The sequence below is a fragment of the Thalassophryne amazonica genome, chromosome 10 (genome assembly GCF_902500255.1).
Source record: "Thalassophryne amazonica chromosome 10, fThaAma1.1, whole genome shotgun sequence".
In the NCBI taxonomy this organism is placed as follows: Eukaryota; Metazoa; Chordata; class Actinopteri; order Batrachoidiformes; family Batrachoididae; genus Thalassophryne; species Thalassophryne amazonica.
In genome coordinates, this window is record NC_047112.1 from 105949558 (window position 1) to 105969901 (window position 20344).

General features: G+C 40.3%; 1 protein-coding gene and 1 long non-coding RNA gene across 2 annotated transcripts in view; one reads left to right on the top strand and one right to left on the bottom strand.

The window, feature by feature from the left end:
- Window positions 1-1340: 1340 nt before the first annotated feature.
- The window catches only part of slco2a1 (solute carrier organic anion transporter family, member 2A1), a 71077-nt gene continuing 52073 nt past the window's right edge, over window positions 1341-20344 (top strand). The window contains 3 exon segments of the mRNA XM_034179235.1: window positions 1341-1515; window positions 14510-14647; window positions 16672-16834. Of these exon segments, the coding sequence (XP_034035126.1) occupies window positions 1456-1515; window positions 14510-14647; window positions 16672-16834 (361 nt within the window). The 5' untranslated portion in view covers window positions 1341-1455.
- LOC117519338 lies at window positions 7439-13784 on the bottom strand. The gene is made up of 3 exons (XR_004563248.1): window positions 13773-13784; window positions 10874-10876; window positions 7439-7559 (listed from the first exon to the last, which is right to left on the bottom strand). It is a non-coding gene; the product is annotated as an uncharacterized LOC117519338 (long non-coding RNA).

Consider the following 20344-nt stretch of genomic DNA (forward strand, 5'->3'; position numbering starts at 1 on the left):
TCACCTTGCCCAATGCAGATTCGAGATTCATCACTGAATATGACTTTCATCCAGTCATCCACAGTCCACGATTGCTTTTCCTTAGCCCATTGTAACCTTGTTTTTTTCTGTTTAGGTGTTAATGATGGCTTTCGTTTAGCTTTTTTGTATGTAAATCCCATTTCCTTAAGGCAGATTCTTACAGTTCAGTCACAGACGTTGACTGCACTTTCCTCCCATTCGTTCCTCATTTGTTTTGTTGTGCATTTTTGAGACATATTGCTTTGCAACATCTTTTGCAAGATTGCGTGATTTACCCTCTTAAGAGTTTGATAATCCTCTCCTTTGTTTCAATTGACATCTCTCATGTTGGAGCCATGATTTATGTCAGTCCACTTGGTGCAACAGCTCTCCAAGGTGTGATCACTCCTTTTTAGATGCAGACTAATGAGCAGATCTGATTTGATGCAGGTGTTAGTTTGGGGGATGAAAATTTACAGGGTGATTCCCTAATTTATTCCTCAGAATTGAGTGATTCCATATTTTTTTTTCTCCCCTCTGCTTGGTCTAAAAAAAAGTAACCGTTACTGACTGCCACAATTTTTTTTTTCTTGATTTCTTATAGTGTTTCTTAAAGCCAGAAAGTTGCCATTTGAAATGACTTTAGTTTTGTGTCATGTCTGTGATCTGCTTTTTTTTTCTACAAGATTAAACAACTGAATGAACATCCTCCGAGGCCAGTGATTCCATAATTTTTGCCAGGGGTTGTATTTCTGTGAGGACGTTTGGTGGCTTTTCGCCTATTTTTGTTTTAGTTGGTGAAACAGACCTCAAATCTGCTTTGAAACAATAAAAACACGACCCCTGCTGGTCACATTTGTACTTGTGGTTGTTGATTAATTAGTGCAGGAAGACGCTCTTTAATTGTGCAAATTAGTTTCGGGCACGCGTGGACGAGCATTCCAAAGCCAAGGAAGCGTCCCTGTTATTGAAGCTGAGTGAAGCTGACACCCCACCCACGTGAAAAATTCCAGCAAATAGATTAAATGGTTAGTGCTCCGTTTGTGCCGTTAAAACTCGTTTGTGCTGCTTTCCTTTTTGAGATATTGTAAGCTGGGGGGGTGGTGACCTTTGGATGACCTAAAAAGGTCAGAAACGAAAGCAGCACAAACGACAGTTTTAACGGCACAAACGGAGCACTAACCATTTAATCTATTTGCTGGAATTTTTCACGTGGGTGGGGTGTCAGCTTCACTCAGCTTGTGATTGACAGTCTGACGGTGAGTAACGCGCACAGCTCGTGCACACAGGTGGTGTTCGGTCTCGCGCGTGACTCAGCCAATCAGCGGGGACTTTATGTTCTCAATTCACAACTTTCAAAACATTTTTTCCGCGTGCTGCGGTGGGCTGGGTCGTGATGTCACCAAAGGTTTTAAAGAGCAGCAGCTCACCTCAAAGACAAAGCAGACAGAGAAGATGGAGACTCAACACTCGAACCTTGACACCGGCACGAGACGTCGGGGCTGCAACATCAAGGTAACCGACAGACACTTTGATCATCATCACGTGCTGTTAGTTGTTTTTTTTTTTTGTAGTGCTCACAAAAGCGAGTTAACCGAGTGTGACCTCACAAAGTTCAGCCAGTGTTTTGGTCACTTTGTTATATTTGTTTGGCTCTTCTCATGGGGCAAAGTTTTCCACGTATTCCAAACTGAAAGCCAGATTGTTGCCTTTGTATCCATGTTTGTACTTAATTTTATTCACTTATTTTGTAAGTTTATCCGTGAGTGGATCTATATTTAAAAGTATACACATTTAAAAATTACATAATGATTAACATACCATGCAAAAGTCTGAAGAAACCACAGAAGAAAAGTGTTGTCAGTAAAATAACAAATTTTCATGTTACTTTTAAAATATTTTTAATGGTACAAAGAATTTTATGCAGTTTTATGCATTATATTTTTAATGGTACAGAGAATCTTATGCATTTTATGAAAGATTGAGATGAATAAAACATGATTATTTTATTGGTTGCCCCCGTGACCCCACAAAGACAATAAAAGAAATAATAAAGTAGTAAGAAATTGATCATAATGTTCTTATAAAATTATGCACAAAACATTTCTGTTTTAAAAGCAAAAGAGAGACATTACATTTATTTATTTATTTTTGCCCGTTTATCCTTTAATGCTTGATGCTCTTTATGGTCAAATCATTTATTGTATGCAGGCTTTCTTTGTTGATAAACATGGAGTTTTGTGCAGATCTGGATAACGGTACAAATCCGACTGAAATTATTTAAAGTCAGATAGCTGTGAAGAATTTATGTATTTCAATCTGTTGTCTGTTTCACACACCCTTTTTCTTTTCTATTATTGCACATATTATTTACTTGCACATTTTGTTACTGTGAATTATTCAGTGTTTAGTGTGTATTTCTACATGCAGTACAGAGAGAAAACCAAAGTCAAATTCCTTGTATTCTGCGGATACTTGCTGAATAAAACCTGTTGAGATTCTGAGTTAGAACAAATTCATGAAGTTTACAGTTGTGGTCAGAACTTTACACTTATCACAGACATGGGTGTCATGATGATATGTGGGCTTTAAGTGATTTCTTTGATTTGTTCTTTTTTTCTGGGGCAGAGAGTTGTATAACATATATAAAAGAAAAATATAACAGTGCGAAAATGGCCTTGGCTGTATGAGCCTTGTGTTCTTTATAATTTGCAGCTGTTTAATTATAAGATCCTGTTGCCTTAAATTTATATGTTCAATGAAGCCCCTCTATTAATTAATCACAGTCAAAAACAATACTTACATTTTAACAGCGTGTGCAGGAGTTTTTGCGTGTCTGTGTACATGAGCTTTTGACAAAAGCTGAAGTTATGCAAATCAAGTAATATTTGTAGATCACCCTCTGTGCATTTGCTGGTATTGAGACAAATTTAACACCATAGGAAGTTAGCTTTGAGTTAGCGTGCACACTAACGCCGCAAAATCTGTTATCAGGTTACAAAAAGAGCATTTTCAGTTTAGAAGTGTTTATTTCTCACTATCTTTTACACAATATATGACAGGACATATTTACACACAAATGAAAGAGTTTTGCAGCTAGCTACCAACCTGCGACATCACCATGCTAACAGCCGCAAAATAAGTTTAGAGGTGTTATTAGGTTCCAAAAACGGCGTTTTCGGTTTTAGAAGTGTTTAGTTCTTGCTAGCTTTTACATGATATATGGGAGATATACATATGGGTTGCTGCGGACTTTACCCGAGCGTCCTCTGGTGTACATTTTTGGCCGACGAAAACATCGCCAAACGCAATACAAATACATGTAATTTGGTCACTTTTCAAAGGGATCAGACTCATCAGTAAAGTCGATTTAATGTACAATGGTTCATTTCAGCTCAGCTTGGTGTATAAAATCTCTCGTTCCAGGCAGTGAGAGCCATCAGCTGGCTTAGAGACGAAACAAAACCATCTGATTTCTATAGACAAACAATGCAGCCCAAGCTTGTTTTCATCGGGCGGCCAGTCGCGGAAGTACAAATTCTCGCCTTCGGATTTGCCGCTTCAGCGGAAATGATATTTCTCTGCGCCAACCCATAACACAAAGCGAAGCAGTTTTGGAGAGACCAGCCACTGACGTCTACTCTGATTTGCTGTCATCCCCCGCCACTCAAAAGATTCAAACAAGATTCAATGTGACTTTTTAAACTCTTAAAATATGCCAAGGATAGCCATCTTTGAACTTGTCCAAGGTCTGTGTCCCAAGAATGTTCCCTGTGAATTTGAAGACTGTGGCAGTAAAAGAACAGGACTTATGCTGCACACAGACAGACGGACAGACGCCAGGTCTTCGTAATACCCGATGGTCATATGTTGGCCTCAGGTAAAAAGTTATTTATTTTGAGTTTGTTGAATTTAACATGGTCAAAATTAATGATGCAGCACATTTATTATTTGTTTGACCACTCGCTTCTCACAGCCATCAACATTTGTTAGAATCCTGGTTGAATATTTGATTACTCTTCTTGAAAGAATTGGTAGATTTCAATTCCATCAGTGGTTTCTGGCACAAACTTGACTTTTAATCAATAGTCCAGATATTTTCAGTAGGGCTGAGGTCAAGACTTTGGGAAACCTTAATCTGAGACTAGTGCATTGCCTGTAGTCTAGCTGACATTTCTCAAGGGTGGAAATCAATTATACAAAGATTTTATAATGATTTTTAACAAAGTGCAGGAAATTAATATGAGAAAGTTTTGTGAATAATCATATTTATTGTTTGGCACATTTAGTTGACATCATGTTTTACAACGGGCAAGGTTGAAATATTTCCTTTGTTCAGAGCTTGTCTGGTTACCAAGGATTGATTAATGGTGATATTAACATCCATTGTTCACGTACAAATAACGAGTCTTTGAGTTCAGTGGTACCAATATTTCATGCGGTGAAAGAATGAATGTTCCAAATTAAATATTTGTTCCATTGAAAGCATGTAAAAACATTCATTATTTGTTTTATATAATGGCTAAAATAGATCCTTGTCACTTGATATTTTATGAATTTATAAACAACAGAAAAGGGACTTACATTTTGATGTGCCGCGTCACTGGTGCTTTGACATCAACAGTCCAACACAAACTTTAAATTGGAGTCCAAAATTGTTCAGTTAATTTGGAAAAACAGTTAGATAGTTCAAAAATCATTCTGACAATGTAATCTGTGATGCCGTGCACTGACTTTGTGTACTTAAAAAAAAAAAAAAGACTTTGTGTTCTTCCTCAGTCCAGCAAAAAATTGCATCAGAAATTTGTCCAGGTTTTCATTCTAACTTCATCATTTTCATCCTAGCAGCTCTTCATGCTTCCAGACGGCTTACGGCATAGTAGATTTGCGTGCGTGCGTGTGTGTGTTGAAACAAGAATTAGCACCGTCAATTAGTTCATTCAAATCATCGTCCATCAGCAAAAGAAAATCGGCCTTGTTTAGCTAAACGCTGCCCCCGCTAGTGTTTGCGTGGGCGGGGTTTGCAGTACGCAATGGTACAAAAATCATGGAACCAAATTTGCACGGTAAATGGGCCGATTTGAACTTGTGGTCACCTGGGATTGTTTTCCACGGAAACCTGGGCAGAAATTCATGCTCTGATTTGCTGATTTTTCCATCCAGCAATCATGGAATTCTTCGTCATGACTGTTGAAAGAGATGGCATTTCATTTCTTTAAACAAATTGACTTTTTCCTGTAATATGTTTGCATTATTTATATATTAAAAAAGTTGCCAGCATTAGTTTTTGCAAAGTGTTCTGCAATAATTAATGCTAAAACTAATGAGTCGACTATGAAGAGAATTACTCTCATCAGACACATTTTCCATTTTGGCATTTACAGAAAGCCATTGTTCTAACTTATGTGTTCATTATGAATGCAGCAACAAAGCTCATGTGTTACTGCATGTGTCCATATTATTTTCAAAGTTCAATAGGGAGTGCACGCTTTTCAGAATTCAGAAGTTTCTAACTTTAATTTCCTGAGTTTACAATCGTGTTAAATGCAGTATTAGCTACATTAGGTAATTTTAGCATTGTGTTGATGCCTCTGTGCGTGAACTACACACGCTAATGTTAGCATGCCTTTGTGCTTTACCTACATGAGCTAATGTTAGCATGCTAGTAATTGTGGTTTACCCATATGAGCTAACATTAGCATGTTACTGCCTTTGTGCTTTACCTACATGAGCTAAAGTTAGCATGCTACTGCTTCTGTGCTTCACCTATATGAGCTAACATTAGCATGTTACTGCTTTTGTGCTTTACCTACATGAGCTAAAGTTAGCATGCTACTGTTTCTGTGGTTTACCTATATGAGCTAACATTAGCATGTTACTGCCTTTGTGCTTTACCTACATGAGCTGAAGTTAGCATGCTACTGCTTCTGTGCTTTATATGAGCTAACATTAGCATGTTAGCTACTGCCTTTGTGCTTTACCTACATGAGCTAACGTTAGCATGTCACTGCCTCTGTGGTTTACCTATATGAGCTAACTTTAGCATGTTAGCTACTGCCTTTGTGCTTTACCTACATGAGCTAATGTTAGCATGTCACTGCCTCTGTGGTTTACCTACATGAGATAACGTTAGCATGTTACTGCCTTTGTGCTTTAGCTACACAAGCAAACATGAGCATTGTTACTGGCCCTGTGGTTTACCAACATCGGCTAACATTGGCATGTTAATGCCTCTGTGGTTTACCTATATGAGCTAACTTTAGCATGTTAGCTACTGCCTTTGTGCTTTACCTACATGAGCTAATGTTAGCATGTCACTGCCTCTGTGGTTTACCTACATGAGATAACGTTAGCATGTTACTGCCTTTGTGCTTTAGCTACACAAGCAAACATGAGCATTGTTACTGGCCCTGTGGTTTACCAACATCGGCTAACATTGGCATGTTAATGCCTCTGTGGTTTACCCACAGATTGGGTTTACCTACATGAGATAACATGCATGTCACTGCCTCTGTGGTTTACCCACAGATTGGGTTTACCTACATGAGATAACATTAGCATGTTACTCAGGGTTGACGACTCTTATGCATCTGGCGTGACACTCGCACTTTCAGCATCAATCTCACGCTCTCCCGCACAGGCAAGAAATGTCACGCCAAAATAAAAATTTCTCCTGTTAATTTTCTGTTGATGACTAAATTAAAGTAGATCAGACCACAGCATATTGGTTTTTTTTACTGAAAGAAGAGGCGTTTAAAGCACACACCCAAAAACAGCTGTTAACATCTGCTGGCAACGTTCTGACTGCAGTTTTCTCTGATCGCTGATTCGCTGAAAACCTTGCAGTTGATTCCTCAGCTGCATGTGAATCGTTCAGACCAAGTTCGAGCAAAGCTTCGAAGCTTGTTTCTGAGTTGGCCACTTTTTGGATGACAAAGGTAAGCCAATAAAATAGCCTAACAAATCGAATAATCTATTGTGTAATAAAATTGGGTTGTCACTTCAGACGTAGCCTAATCAGTGTGTTGACGCAGAGGGCTACAGACTTCAACTAGTAGTAAACATGGTCATTTAAAGGACATGTACTCTATTTAATGTCCTGGTTAGTAAATATTCATGATTATAAGTCTATCTGTGCACATGCGCTGAAAACGTGCGGTCGCTGAAGTATTTTATTGATAATTACTAGTGATGGAGAAACCGAAGCGTTTTGAACCACTGAGTCAATATGAAGCAATTGTGTTGAAATGGTTGTTTGAAGAATTTGATATGGGGACATCTACTGGCCAACCTTTAACATAGCACTTGCATTAAACAATTAAATAGGCACTGTTATGTATGTTAAATAATAAATGTTCGATGTGCATCTGGATATTTTGACTATAGTTTCATTTAAAGACATTAATATTCTTGTGTTATAATGTGATTGTGCCATCATAAAATACTGTATAAAACAGAGATATAAATTGTGAAATACAAAATGAAGGGGATTTGGGGGCTTCAAAGGTTTTTATTTAAAAACAAGAAAATTTCAGTTGTGTTAGGCTTGAGTCTTCTTTCTGGCTTGAGGCTTGAATCCTCCTTTCCAGTTTTGGAGAGAAAAGACTCACAGCACAGAAGTTTGTGTCATATGAAGACAGATTTTGTCCAACTTGTAAAGAGTTGGATAAACAGCTGCCTCCCTGTCTCTCATTGCAAATTCACTGCAGAAAATGGTTGTGGGAAGCATTAGCATGGCTAAAACCCTTCAGGTTCTGGGGGGCTTTGCTCTCAGACCCCCCCAACCTGGACCATCTTGACCACCAGCCATTTTAAGCATTTCTCTTTATTTGCCTCTCACACACCTGTAGGTGAGCTTGCTGAAATATTTCAGAAAAAAGGAGAAGGGTGGATGTGGAGAGGAGAAGAATTAGAGTTTGCCTTCTATTAATTTTATTAGTAAAGGAGGACTGTTTTTTTTTTTTTTTTTTTTTAGGGTTAGGGTTACCAAAAATATTGCACAAATGCACAGTCTCACTCCGGCTGAGGTCCCAAATTTGGCAACCCTGATGTTACTGCCTTTGTGCTTTAGCTACATGAGCAAACTTGCTCAAAACTGGCTCTATAGTTTATCAACATGAGCTAATGTTAGCATGCTACTGTCTCTGTGCTTTAGCTACATGAGCTAATGTTAGCATGCTACTGTCTCTGTGCTTTACTTAATGAGCTAACGTTAGCATGCTACTGTCTCTGTGCTTTACTTACATGAGCTAACGTTAGCATGCTACTGTCTCTGTGCTTTACTTACATGAGCTAACGTTAGCATGCTACTGTGTCTGTGCTTTACTTACATGAGCTAATGTTAGCATGTTACTGTGCGCTTTACCTACATGAGTTAATGTTAGCATTTTACTAGCTCTATTCTCAAGGTCGGTCATCCGGGTATTTAACCTCGAGCGTTGGGTTTTCTTGGTTAAAAACATTGCCAAGCTCAATACAAATACATGTAATTTAGTCACTTTTGAAAGGGGTCAGACTCAGCAATAAAGTTAATTTAATGTACAGTGGTTCATTTCAGCTCATCTTGGTGTATAAATCTCACCGTTCGAGGCAGTGATGGCTGTCAGCTGGCCGAAGCAAGTTAGAGACAATAAAAAAAACGATTGATTTCAGCAGAACAGTATACAGCCCGAGTGTGTTTTCACGGAAGCACGAATTCTCGCCTTCGGATTGGCGACGTCACCATGTCACGTGGGCGCCAACCTCGAGAATGGTTTACCTACATGAGCTAATGTTAGCATGTTACTGCCTTTGTACGTTGGCTACATGAGCAAACTTTGGATTGTGTTACTGCCTCTGTGCTTCACCTAGATGAGCTAATGTGTGCATCATGTTACCATCTCTGTACTTTAGCTACACAAGCTAACATTAGTATCACACACTGACTAGATAAGTGTTACCTCTTACTGTTGATTGTAGGGTGACTGATTACCGAAAATCAGGACACTTGGGGCGGCATTGAGATACTCAAATGATACTCAAAGTTTACTCAAAGATGCTAGATGAAAAACAATGAAAACCAGGACATTTTCATCACTTTACAAAAAAATTCCAGGACGGCCTGGACAGGATATGAAAATAGGACATGTCCTGGGAAAACAGGACATTTGGTCACCGTAGTTTAATGCAAGAATCTTAACAACTGTGGATTTCATTAAAATTGCAGCCCTTGCGAAGTGAAATGAGTAAAATTTGTAATTTTATTATAACATGATGAGTTGTTTCTGTACACTTTAGAGGTGGATGGGTTGGAATTTTAATAGCTGGAACGTCACTAGGAGGTTTGCACTCCACTAAGTGCTGCTCTATTTTAAATTTGCCGCTTTAGTTGTCTCATCCCCCACGTAAATCAAGTTTGACTAATAGTGTAACATGGAGTGTTTGTCATTAATTAGACCAGCAATAACGTCACTGCCTGTCAAAACTAAACTGTTGTAGTATTGTGATACATTATGTTCCAGGCCTGTGAGTAATGTCACGTCAGAAGTGCAGCGAGAAAAGACTTGTCTTTTTTAATACCGTGTGACTCATGCAGCCAGTTGTAAATGTCCATGAGTTTATTTAAGAGAACTAAACTGTGGTGTTTTGTTCTGTGCTTTTCAATATGACCTTCTTGCTTATTATTGCGTTATGCAACACACCAGCGGCTCTAAAAAGTTTCCTGTCAATCATGGCCCAAGTAAAAATCTACAGGAGCACTGAGCAGAGTGCAGCACATTCTTAAACCAGAATAGCCCGCATCCTAATTGTAATCGCTCATACAATTGCACAACAAAACAAACCTTTTGTTGTATGGCTGGGGGGGCCTGGCTGCCTTTTTGTTTCTGTCTTTTGGTTTTCCTTCCAGGTGGCTTGCATTTGGGACTGAGTGGCTGTGTTGCTGAGGTTATCAGGACCTCACCCTGATCACCTGCGGCTCGTCAGGACTCACAGCTGAGGGGCATCTATATGGATTGGAACATGGTGGCATTTAAGACTGGAGTATACAGTGTGTATTGGCCAGAGACTCGACCTTGTGACCAGACGGGTGAGATCGTCGTCTCGGGAGCCATCTCATCATCAGTGGATGCAGAGAACGTCCAGGGTTTGATGCACGGTCTGTGAAAGAGGAGGGGGTGAGGTCTCACGCTCGTCAGCACACTTCCTGAGGTACGTTAGATTTTGTGACTAACGTTTATACAGTCAGTAAATGTGGTGTCCCTCACACCTTATTATATTGAGCTGTACGTTAGTCATGTATCGGCTTCCACTGCAGTGGAGTTTTGTGAACTGGATGTTCCATGCCTGCAGGTTGGGAAGCTGATTAGTAATTAAGCCAGGAAGTGTTTGCTGTTTGTACACCTTTGAGTGGTCTCTCTGTGTGTATGTGGACTCACATAATGGTTCCTTCTTTCACAGACTCGGTTTGTTGCGGCCACCTGGGGGGTGTCGGCGGGGTCCTTGGGTTCGAACGGCTTCTGGCTCCGGACCGTTAGTGCTGCTGGGAGCGCACCGTATCACCACCACGCCAGACCGCACACTCTTTAGTTGTTTTGTATCACATCACTGTTATGTATTAAATTCAGTTAGCCTTTGTACCGTGCTCTGCTTATTTCATACTGGGTCCTTCAAACGCTGGTCGGTTCTCCGAGCTGCGTCCGACACATAACACCTTTTTTCAGTTACTGTCTCAGCATTTTTTTAAAGTTTCTGGATTCACTGCATTTAGATATTCTCCAAATTTTAATGGTTTCTTTCTGTCACTGCCCCACTTTTAAACAAAGTTTCACAAAAATTGGTTCAGTAGTTTCTCAATGATTCCCTCTGATATGCATACTAGGGGAGCTACGACCACTACCTTTGCACCCCCACCCCGCCCCCAGGACTAAACCAAACCAGCTTTTTTAGGTTCCTTAGATGACCCCAAAACACAATCAGGATGTTCCCAAAAATAAAAACTGGCCCCAAGCCAGTTATCCAAGATGGTTGGCAAAATAGGGTTTTTCACTAAAACATCTTTACACAACATATAAACAACTTAAATATCACAGAGATTCAATGGGAAGACCATTGCAGGTCACAGCAAACGCATTTGTGCCTAAACTAAATTCATTCATGGGTTTAAGACTCAAAATGGCATCCAAAATGGCCGCCAATAGACCCTTATCATTAAAATACATAGTAGGAAAAAAACAATAGACTTAATAATGACAGAAATCATTGGTGTTTTAGTGAAAAAAAAAAACCCTATTTTGGCGGCCATCTTGGATAACTGGCTTGAGGCCAGTTTTTATTTTTGGGAACATCCTGATTGTGTTTTGGGGTCATCTAAGGAACCTAAAAAAGTTGTTTTGGTTTAGTCCTGTGGGGGGGGGGGGGGGTGCAAAGGTAGTGGTCGTAGCTCCCCTAGTAGCAGTAAGTCAGTCTGAGATTAGTTTGTCAACACAATAACTCGCAAAAAATTTGTTCGAGCTCTTACAAGAGCGTGACTTTGAATATGAAAATGAAGTGACTGCAGTGTATGTGTTCAGTCAAGACATTTTGGTATGTTATTGATTGTCACGTTGCTCCTTGGTCATACTCAGACATGTGTACTCGGAGCCTTTTAACATATGGAAGAATTTTCTATGTAGAAAATGCTAGATGTACACTAGTTGCGTGTCGGAATGCCCAGGGCGTTTGAGAAATTCTGCCTGAAGACGCAATGCGTGCACTGCCAATATTATTCAACAGCTGTACAGTGTGCAGTGATTATTGCTGTCTTTTTCAAATTGGGGAAAGTGGCAACAGCTTCACAGGGCAGGACTCATGCACTAAACTTGCACACATGGATTTCATCCACTAAACAAGCATACGTGGCCAGATCATGTGGATGCGTGATTGTTCAGTTATCTGCTTACTTTAGCCTAGTTGTCTTCCCCTGGCCCAGCCCCAGTACCAAACTGTTAGGAGGCTAAGGTAAGCAGCTAACTGTATAAAGTGCTGTTTTAAAAGATTTGAATGAATGAATGAATGAAATTTATTTCAGCAACACAGCACATAGTCACATCATATCAAAACATTTCTTTACATTTAGTGAGGTAAACATGCATGTTAACTCCGTAGGGATCGTCTCTGTGGTATGCTTTGAGTGTTCAGTTTGCACCGTACAACTAGATTCTGTAGCTCGTTATCCCGTGATACTAAACTTCCCGTTTGTCAGTAAACATTTAGTACATAGAAATGAGTTATTCAGTGATGTTCGTGTTTAAAATCTTGAGTTAGAGCACCTTTAAAGTTCAGCTGTAAAGTGTAAATGGTGACGTCCATTCTTCAGACTTGAATGCCAGAACTGTCGTAACTGTTGTTACTATACAGACTGTGAAGCTTGTAAAAATGTGCACGTCACCTCTCAGAGGAGTTCAATGTCTCTGTGTAGGCAGCGGGTCAACAGTAGTTCCTCAGCAGCCCCAGCTGTCTTGACATTGCTGAGTACATGCTGTCCAACACGTTGCTTTCTATTTGCTTGGTTTCTTCAGGACATTGTTTGTTTTCGTTACTGCTTTGAACTCGGCTCCTGCGGGCGACGCCCACCCTGCACTGGTGTTTTCTTTACGGCTGTTAGTGCCAGCGGCCAGCTTGCTGCTGGCACTGACAGATGTTTACATTCCGAACAGCTGTTTTTTCTTGCTGCACGGTTCAGTGCGGTGGTATGCATGGATCCTTAGAACCCTGGTACTGTATCACAGAGGTAGATCAGAACACAACCCTGTTTGATGCAGACACTATTGTCCACACGCTGTTTTATCTGTTACAATGGAGGGTAGATGATTCTTTCAGCTATTCTGGGAGACTCAGTGCATATGAGTCCTCTTTCATCACAGAGCTCTGTGGTTATCCATCAACGTCAGCGCACGTGCCCCAAAGCATTAGAACTCTGTGCCTTTACTTCCCGCTATTCTTCCTTCACAGGAGGGTTGAAGGCAAAGACAATAACGTCCAAAGGGTCAGAGCCTTCAAAGACAGCGACGTGTGGATCATTTACATTTACATTACATTTATCTGTATTGAATCATTTCGGTACGAGACGTTCGGTTCGGTACAGGGCTGTTCACGGGTGAGTTTGTGCTGCATGTGTTCATATTCAGTGTTGCCAACTTGGTGACTTTCTCGCTAAATCTGGCAACTTTCCAAACCCTCTTGATGACTTATTTTCTCAAAAGCGACTAGCGGCAAATCTAGATACTTTTCCTGGCATTACCGGAGACTTTTCTGATGTTAGGCGACTAAAAGTGAAAGTCGGTGATGTCACCGAGCGGCAGCGAGTCTCCCCCTCCTCCTCCGCTGCCTGCAGCAACCTGTAAAGCGCTGAGCGGAGGGATATCTACAATCCTCCTCACTCGGACTCGCTCAGCCTACTGACCTCGTTTGCTGCACTGTGATTAAATAGTCCCTAGACTTTGAGAAGCCCTGGCCTTGAGAAGTTATTTTATTTTTATAAGTGATGGCCAATTTTAATGGCAGAATAAATAAACAAACTAAGAGACCAGAAGTTTATTTGTGGTTCTAAATATTTTTCAGGTGGTTTTACTCGTTTGCCTCTCCCACAATGTTTTTGTTTTCAAAACACATTTCAAGCATAATATGAGTATATATTAAAAATATATATTAACAAACATTAAACAAACAGTTAATAGAAAATAAAATAAATTGTACAAAAGTAAAGGGATTCTTTAACATTAATTCTCTTAAAAAAATTCCTTATAGAGTGTGACAGTTTTGGACATTTTTCTGGCAAAAATTATGAAGGTTGAATAACATTGAACAGGGCTTCATGCTGGAACCGTTGTGTTGCTCTTTACTTGTGGAAAGGTTTTGTTAAAAGCTGTTTACTAGGAATTTATTTTTATAATATTTCATACATTTGTTGTTCATTTGAGAAGATTTTATTTAACTTAATACCAGGCAGCACTTTGCAATTATTTTATTTATCTGTTTGTATAATGTTACAATAAATTGTTGGTTTAAACAAGAAGCAAATTTATGTTTTGCATTTTGTTCCCATACTGTACAAAAAACAAACCGAACCCTAACCTCAGACCCGAAGTATGTACCGAACCGTGATTTTTGTGTATCGTTACACCCCTACCATTTAGACATGAAATGGCTCGTTTGAGCTTCTGTGACATATGTAATATGTTTACTCTCAGACACCCAATGAGTTTGTCTGCGCTGTTTGTGATGCACCCACGCACTGCAGGAGAACTGCAGTTGCTCCACCCACTTCAGGGAGGGGGTGTGGTCAGCTGCAGCTCCTTTGTATTTAAAGCAACAGGCACAGAAACGTGGCGCTTCCTGAACAGGGGCTGATTTACAGAAGCATCACTTCAGTGCCTGTGCAGGTGACCTATATTAGCATCCTGAAAATGCATGTGACTCCTTTAATTGTAAACAGTGACGGATAATGAAGTCCACGTTTGAGGCTGACATGTTGCGTTTGGTGTCGTCGTAGCTGTTCGTGCTGTGCCACAGCCTCCTGCAGCTCTCTCAGCTGCTCTACAGCTCCTACTTCAAAAGCACCATCACCACAATCGAGCGACGCTTTGGCCTCAGCAGCTATTCCTCTGGAACCATTTCCTCCCTGCACGAGGTACATGCCAACAACAACACGCCCTCGCACAGGCTGACTTCATGATAGGGCTTTTTTTTTTTTTTTTTTCCAAGGCAACTGATGACAAAAGAGGAATTGCGGAACAAACCGCATATCAGAATCTCACTTCCTGACAAATCAAGTGGGACCGGTGTACTTTGGAACAGATTTATTGCAGATATTAAAGAATACTGATGGAATGTACGAATGTTTTCTTTTCATTTTTTTGGTTTTAGTGTTTACTTGGGGATTTAAATGCATGATGTTGATAACTTTTTGCCAGTACTTTGTCACATTTTCACAATCACACTTCACTCTTTACAAAAGAATGAACAACCCTATTTTGTTTCCCCCAAACTCACCTTGCACATTTACAACCCAAATTCCAATGAAGTTGGGGCATTGTGTGAAATGTGAATTTAAAAGAATATAATGATTTGCAAATCCTCTTCAACCTATATTCAATTGAATACAACACAAATACAAGATATTTAATGTTCAAACTGATAAACATTATTGTTTTTGTGCAAATATTTGCTCATTTTGAAATGGATGCCTGCAACACGTTTCAAAAGGCTGGGACAGTGGTATGTTTACCACTGTGTTACATCACCTTTCCTTCTAACAACACTCAATAAGCGGGAACTGAGGACACTAATTGTTGAAGCTTTGGAGGTGGAATTCTTTCCCATTCTTGCTTGATGTACGTACAACTTCAGTTGTTCAACAGTCCGGGGTCTCCGTTGTCGTATTTTGCGCTTCATAATGTGCCACACATTTTCATGGGCGACAGGTCTGGACTGCAGGCAGGCCGGTCTAGTACCTGCACTCTTTTACTATGAAGCCACGCTGTTGTAACACGTGCAGAATGTGGCTTGGCCTTGTCTTGCTGAAATAATCAGGGACGTCCCTGAAAAAGACGTTGCTTGGATGCAGCATGTGTTGCTCCAAAACCTGGATGTACCTTTCAGCATTGATGGTGCCATCACAGATGTGTAAGTTGCCCATGCCATGGGCACTAACACACCCCCGTACCATCACAGATGCTGGCTTTTGAACTTTGTGCTGGTAACAATCTGGATGGTCTTTTTCCTCTTTTGTCCAGAGGACACGACGTCCATGATTTCCAAAAACAATTTGAAATGTGGACTCATCAGACCACAACACAGTTTTCCACTTTGCGTCTGTCCATTTCAAATGAGCTCAGGCCCAGAGAAGGCGGCAGCATTTCTGGATGTTGTTGATGTCTGGCTTTCGCTTTGCATGGTAGAGTTTTAACTTGCACTTGTAGATGTAGTGACGAACTTTGTCAACTGACAGTGGTTTTCTGAAGTGTTCCTGAGCCCATGTGGTAAGATCCTTTACACAGTGATGTCAGTTTTTAATGCAGTGCCGCCTGAGGGATTGAAGGTCACGGGCATTCAGTGTTGGTTTTTGTCCTTGCTGCTTACGTGTAGAAAGTTCTCCAGTTTCTCTTAATCTGAATATATTATGGACTTGCAATTGAATGTTGAGAAACATTGTTCTTAAACTGTTGGACTATTTTTCATGCAGTTGTTCACAAAGTGGTGATCCTCACCCATCTTTGCTTGTGAATGGCTGAGCCTTTTGGAGATGCTCCTTTTATACCCAGTCATGAGTGTCTTCAGTTCTCAAACACTTATTGAATGTTGTTAGAAGGAAAGGTGATGTAACACAGTGGTAAACATACTACTGTCCCAGCTTTTTTGAAATGTGTTGCAGGCATCCATTTCAAAATTAGCAAATATTTGCACAAAAACAATAATGTTTATCAGTTTGAACATTAAATATCTTTGTGTTGTATTCAATTGAATATAGGTTGAAGAGGATTTGCAAATCATTGTATTATGTTTTTATTTGCATTTTACACAACGTACCAAATTCACTGGAATTGGGGTTGATTTTTTTTTTTTCTTACACTAAAGTAATTGTGTATCTGTATATTTTAATTGCTGCACACAAATGATTGTGTCCTCTTTGAAAATGGTCTCTTTGTGTCTTAGGTCAGTAACACCGTGCTCATTGTGTTTGTGAGTTACTTTGGGAATCGTGTTCACCGCCCACGTGTCATTGGAATCGGTGGACTGCTGATGTCCGTCAGTGCCTTGATCCTGACTTTACCTCACTTCATATCGCAGCCATACCAATACGAATCTGTTTTCCATGGTAGGTCAAAGGTTAAAGTTGGCTCTGTCCTTCTGTATGCACTGTTCTGACAACTAATGTGTAACTCATGCATGTACAAATACAGCGGGTCACTGCACTTACATGTTATTTCAGTTCATTCAGAACACTGCAGCTCGATGGCTCCCTCCACAGGTTGGAAGAATAAAGTGGTCCAAGTTGTGAAATAACTGAAATGCAGCCAGTCAGATCTCAGAAGTGAAACGTAGTCAGTCCTGATTAGTACTTGGAAGACCAGGGGCTGTGTGTGTTTCTCCACATAGAAATGGAGTTGCCTCACTATAGGCACCCTGTGTAAAACTTGTCCCAAATCCCAATGCAGATCTGTCTTGTCTTGTCTTGGAGCTGTTGTGGTGACCCTGAACAATCGAGGCAGCTGAAAGACAGAAATTGTGAAATAAAATAAAAAATCATGCAATTAAATAGAACGATATTCATGAATGTGACTATTTAAAAAAAAAAAAAAAAAAACTAACATTATTTTTCATGGTTGAGGTCATGGTGAGTGCTGGTGCACCCGATAAACTGGTTATTCAACTGAGTTAACTATGTTATACAGTGGTCCATCGTTTATCGCGGGAGTTACATTCTAAAAATAACCCGCAATAGGTGAACTCTGCGAAGTAGTCAGCGTTATTTTTTACAATTACGTATTATAGACGTTTTAAGGTTGCAAAACCCCACATTACACACTTTATACACTTTTCTCAAACAGGCATAAACATTTTCTCACTTTTCTCTCCTGTGTAAACACTCTCAAAGTCCAAACCTTAGTAGAAAAATAAGTCCAGTATTATAGAATGAAACCAAACATCAAAACCTGTTTTCAGGCCCAAACATTTGTTTGAGAAATAAAAATAGAATGTTTTCCTATAAATAATTATGATGGCTTTTAGAACTAACGAATTTAATTTTAATGATCAACCTACGAGGTTGGACACATAAGAAATTATTAATAGTGACTCACCAGTATTTCACAGTTCCTCTGACCACGCCTCTTCGTCCTGGCACCGCTCCACTGTCACGTCTTTTTCAACTGAGTGACACCTCGGTGCAGGTGTCTTCTTCCGAGTGAAGAACACAGTTATGGGTAGTTGTTGGCGCTCTTTTTTTTTTTCTTCTGGGCGAGAAGATTCTTATAAACAGACACACGCAGAACACAATGCGCGTACGCTCCCTTCGCGGTGCCGTGATCAGCCTGCTTGATGAGGATGCAGAACACAACGCGCTGTAAAAAAAAAAAAAAGCAAAAAATGCATGCAACATTGGACTAAAAAAATCCCCGAAACTGCGAGGCCGCGAAAGGTGACCGTGTTATAGTGAGGGACCACTGTATATGAAATCTTATGTCATTTTCAAATTTTGATAATGACATCATTTAATTGGGTCATTATTAATTCAAAATGTCTTGTTATATGTTATGTTTCAGGGGGTCGTTTTATTCATAATTATGCTTTTGAAGACAGTAGTATTGTGTGTTAAGGTGCCTTGACACTTGCACGCATTTAGGCTTTGCACTCTCACGCACTTCGCTGTGACGATGCCAGCCGTTGTGTTCCTAGCTGGATGCTGCACTTTGCTGGACGCTGCGTATATAAAATAATTATTTTATAGCGGATTAATCATTTTTCCTCAGAGTAGGCAGTTGAAAATGCCTCCAATCACTTCCGGAATCACAGAAGACCATTTCAGCTGCAGTTTCCCTCTCTCTCTCTCTCTCGTGCACTTCATGAGGTGGAGAATGCTTTTGGAACGGTCTAAATGGTAATTATTTGTCATTTATATTGTAATGGCTTGGTAAAACAGTTGCATGTTCATTCCTTCTTATGAGTAGCTGTAAAATTGTGTTTATGATAGATTTAATAGCTCGTTATAATCATTCAGAAGAGCTGTGATGCGGTGCGCTGGCGCAGTCACTCACACTGACATGCAGTGTTTTTTAATTGTTTACCTCATGTTCACATAATTAATGCGTGACAGTGATTTTGAACACTTCAAAATTTTCTTTGCACACTTGCCCAAAGCCACGCACAGTTTACAACGGTTTGCAATGAGTTTACTCTCCTGCACGGCAGAGTGCGTGCAACTGCGCGGATCAAAATCGTGCACGTGTCAGGGCACCTTTAGTCAGAAAGTGTTAGGTGGACTGTTTGGTGTGATGTGCTAAATCACTTTCTGTCTGTTATTTGAACTACGAAGTTGATCACCCCCGTATTATTCTTCCACATGACATTATGCAAAATCAGGTTTCAGAAGGTCCCAGGGGTTAATGAACTAAACTAGACTAGGCAATATAAATAAATAAAAGCAAGAATAAAAAATAAATAAAAAGTAACACAGTTGTAATGAACAGCAGGACGGAATTATTGTGCAAAATATCGCTGTGCAAAAGTTCAGTTATTTTGCAAATATACAAATCTGCAGAAGTCCAGCTATTGTGCAAAGTACAGGTGTGCAAAGGCCAAGGTGTTGTGCAACCCAGGTATTAACAGGTGTTTACTCGCCCAAGGTAGGATCGTCGGTGTTAATGTGCAGGAAGCAACAGAGCTATAGTGCTCCATCAGAACTCAACAGCCTCTGAAAAGAAGCTGTTTCTCAGTCTGGTGGTTCGGCACATGATGCTCCTCACTCTCCTGCCTGAAGGGAGAGGAACCAACATCATGCTTGCTGGGTGGTTGGGGTCTTTTGATGCTGGAGGCCCTTTTCCTGCATCTATTTGTGTAAATGTGCATGATGGTGGGTAGGCTGCCTACCACAGTCCTCTGTGCGGCATTCACAACCCTCTGAACCTTGGTGTCTGCTGCAGAGCACTTGGCATACCACACAGTGATGCAGGAGTGTTTACACCCTCCACCATAAGCAGTGTAAGGTTATGATGTGTTGGTTGTGTTGGTTCCTTCTGTCCCTGGAACTGACACTTGCCATTAGGTTCCTGGAACCAGGATGGTATGACGGTGTGAACTGAAATTTGTCAAATAATAAGGATTAGGCCTATTGAGAGGGCAGTCTCTCTGATGGTAAACTTTTATGGTCAGTCCACCAAGCAGAACTGTTCAGCTCCCTTTAACCAGCGACGCCATTCCTTCAGTGCCAACCTGTCTGCCAGCATCTCATGGTTCCTGGCATCTTACCTCTGCTTAGTGGCAGAGAGGTGATCAGAGAAGAAGGCACAAGAATGCAGTTTGTGGTCAAAGTTGTAGTGCTGAGACATTTATCTCCACCACAAGCTACTGGCTCAAATCAAGTAAAGAGTGGATGAGTCCTGAAGTGAGATAAGATTTCAATTTGGTAAAGTCCTATTGCCAGGTAGACCACTGAAACAACCCAAGGATCCCTTGCAGCTGTATTTGTATGGTGGGGTTGGTCACTGCGTCTCTGTGAAGAAGGTTCTACTTTGAGAGATGATGAACCCCAGAAAAGACATAGGGGAACAAAAAACTCATATTTCTTGGCCTTAGTCTCCTGGGAATTCTCCAGTAGTCTTTGTAGAAT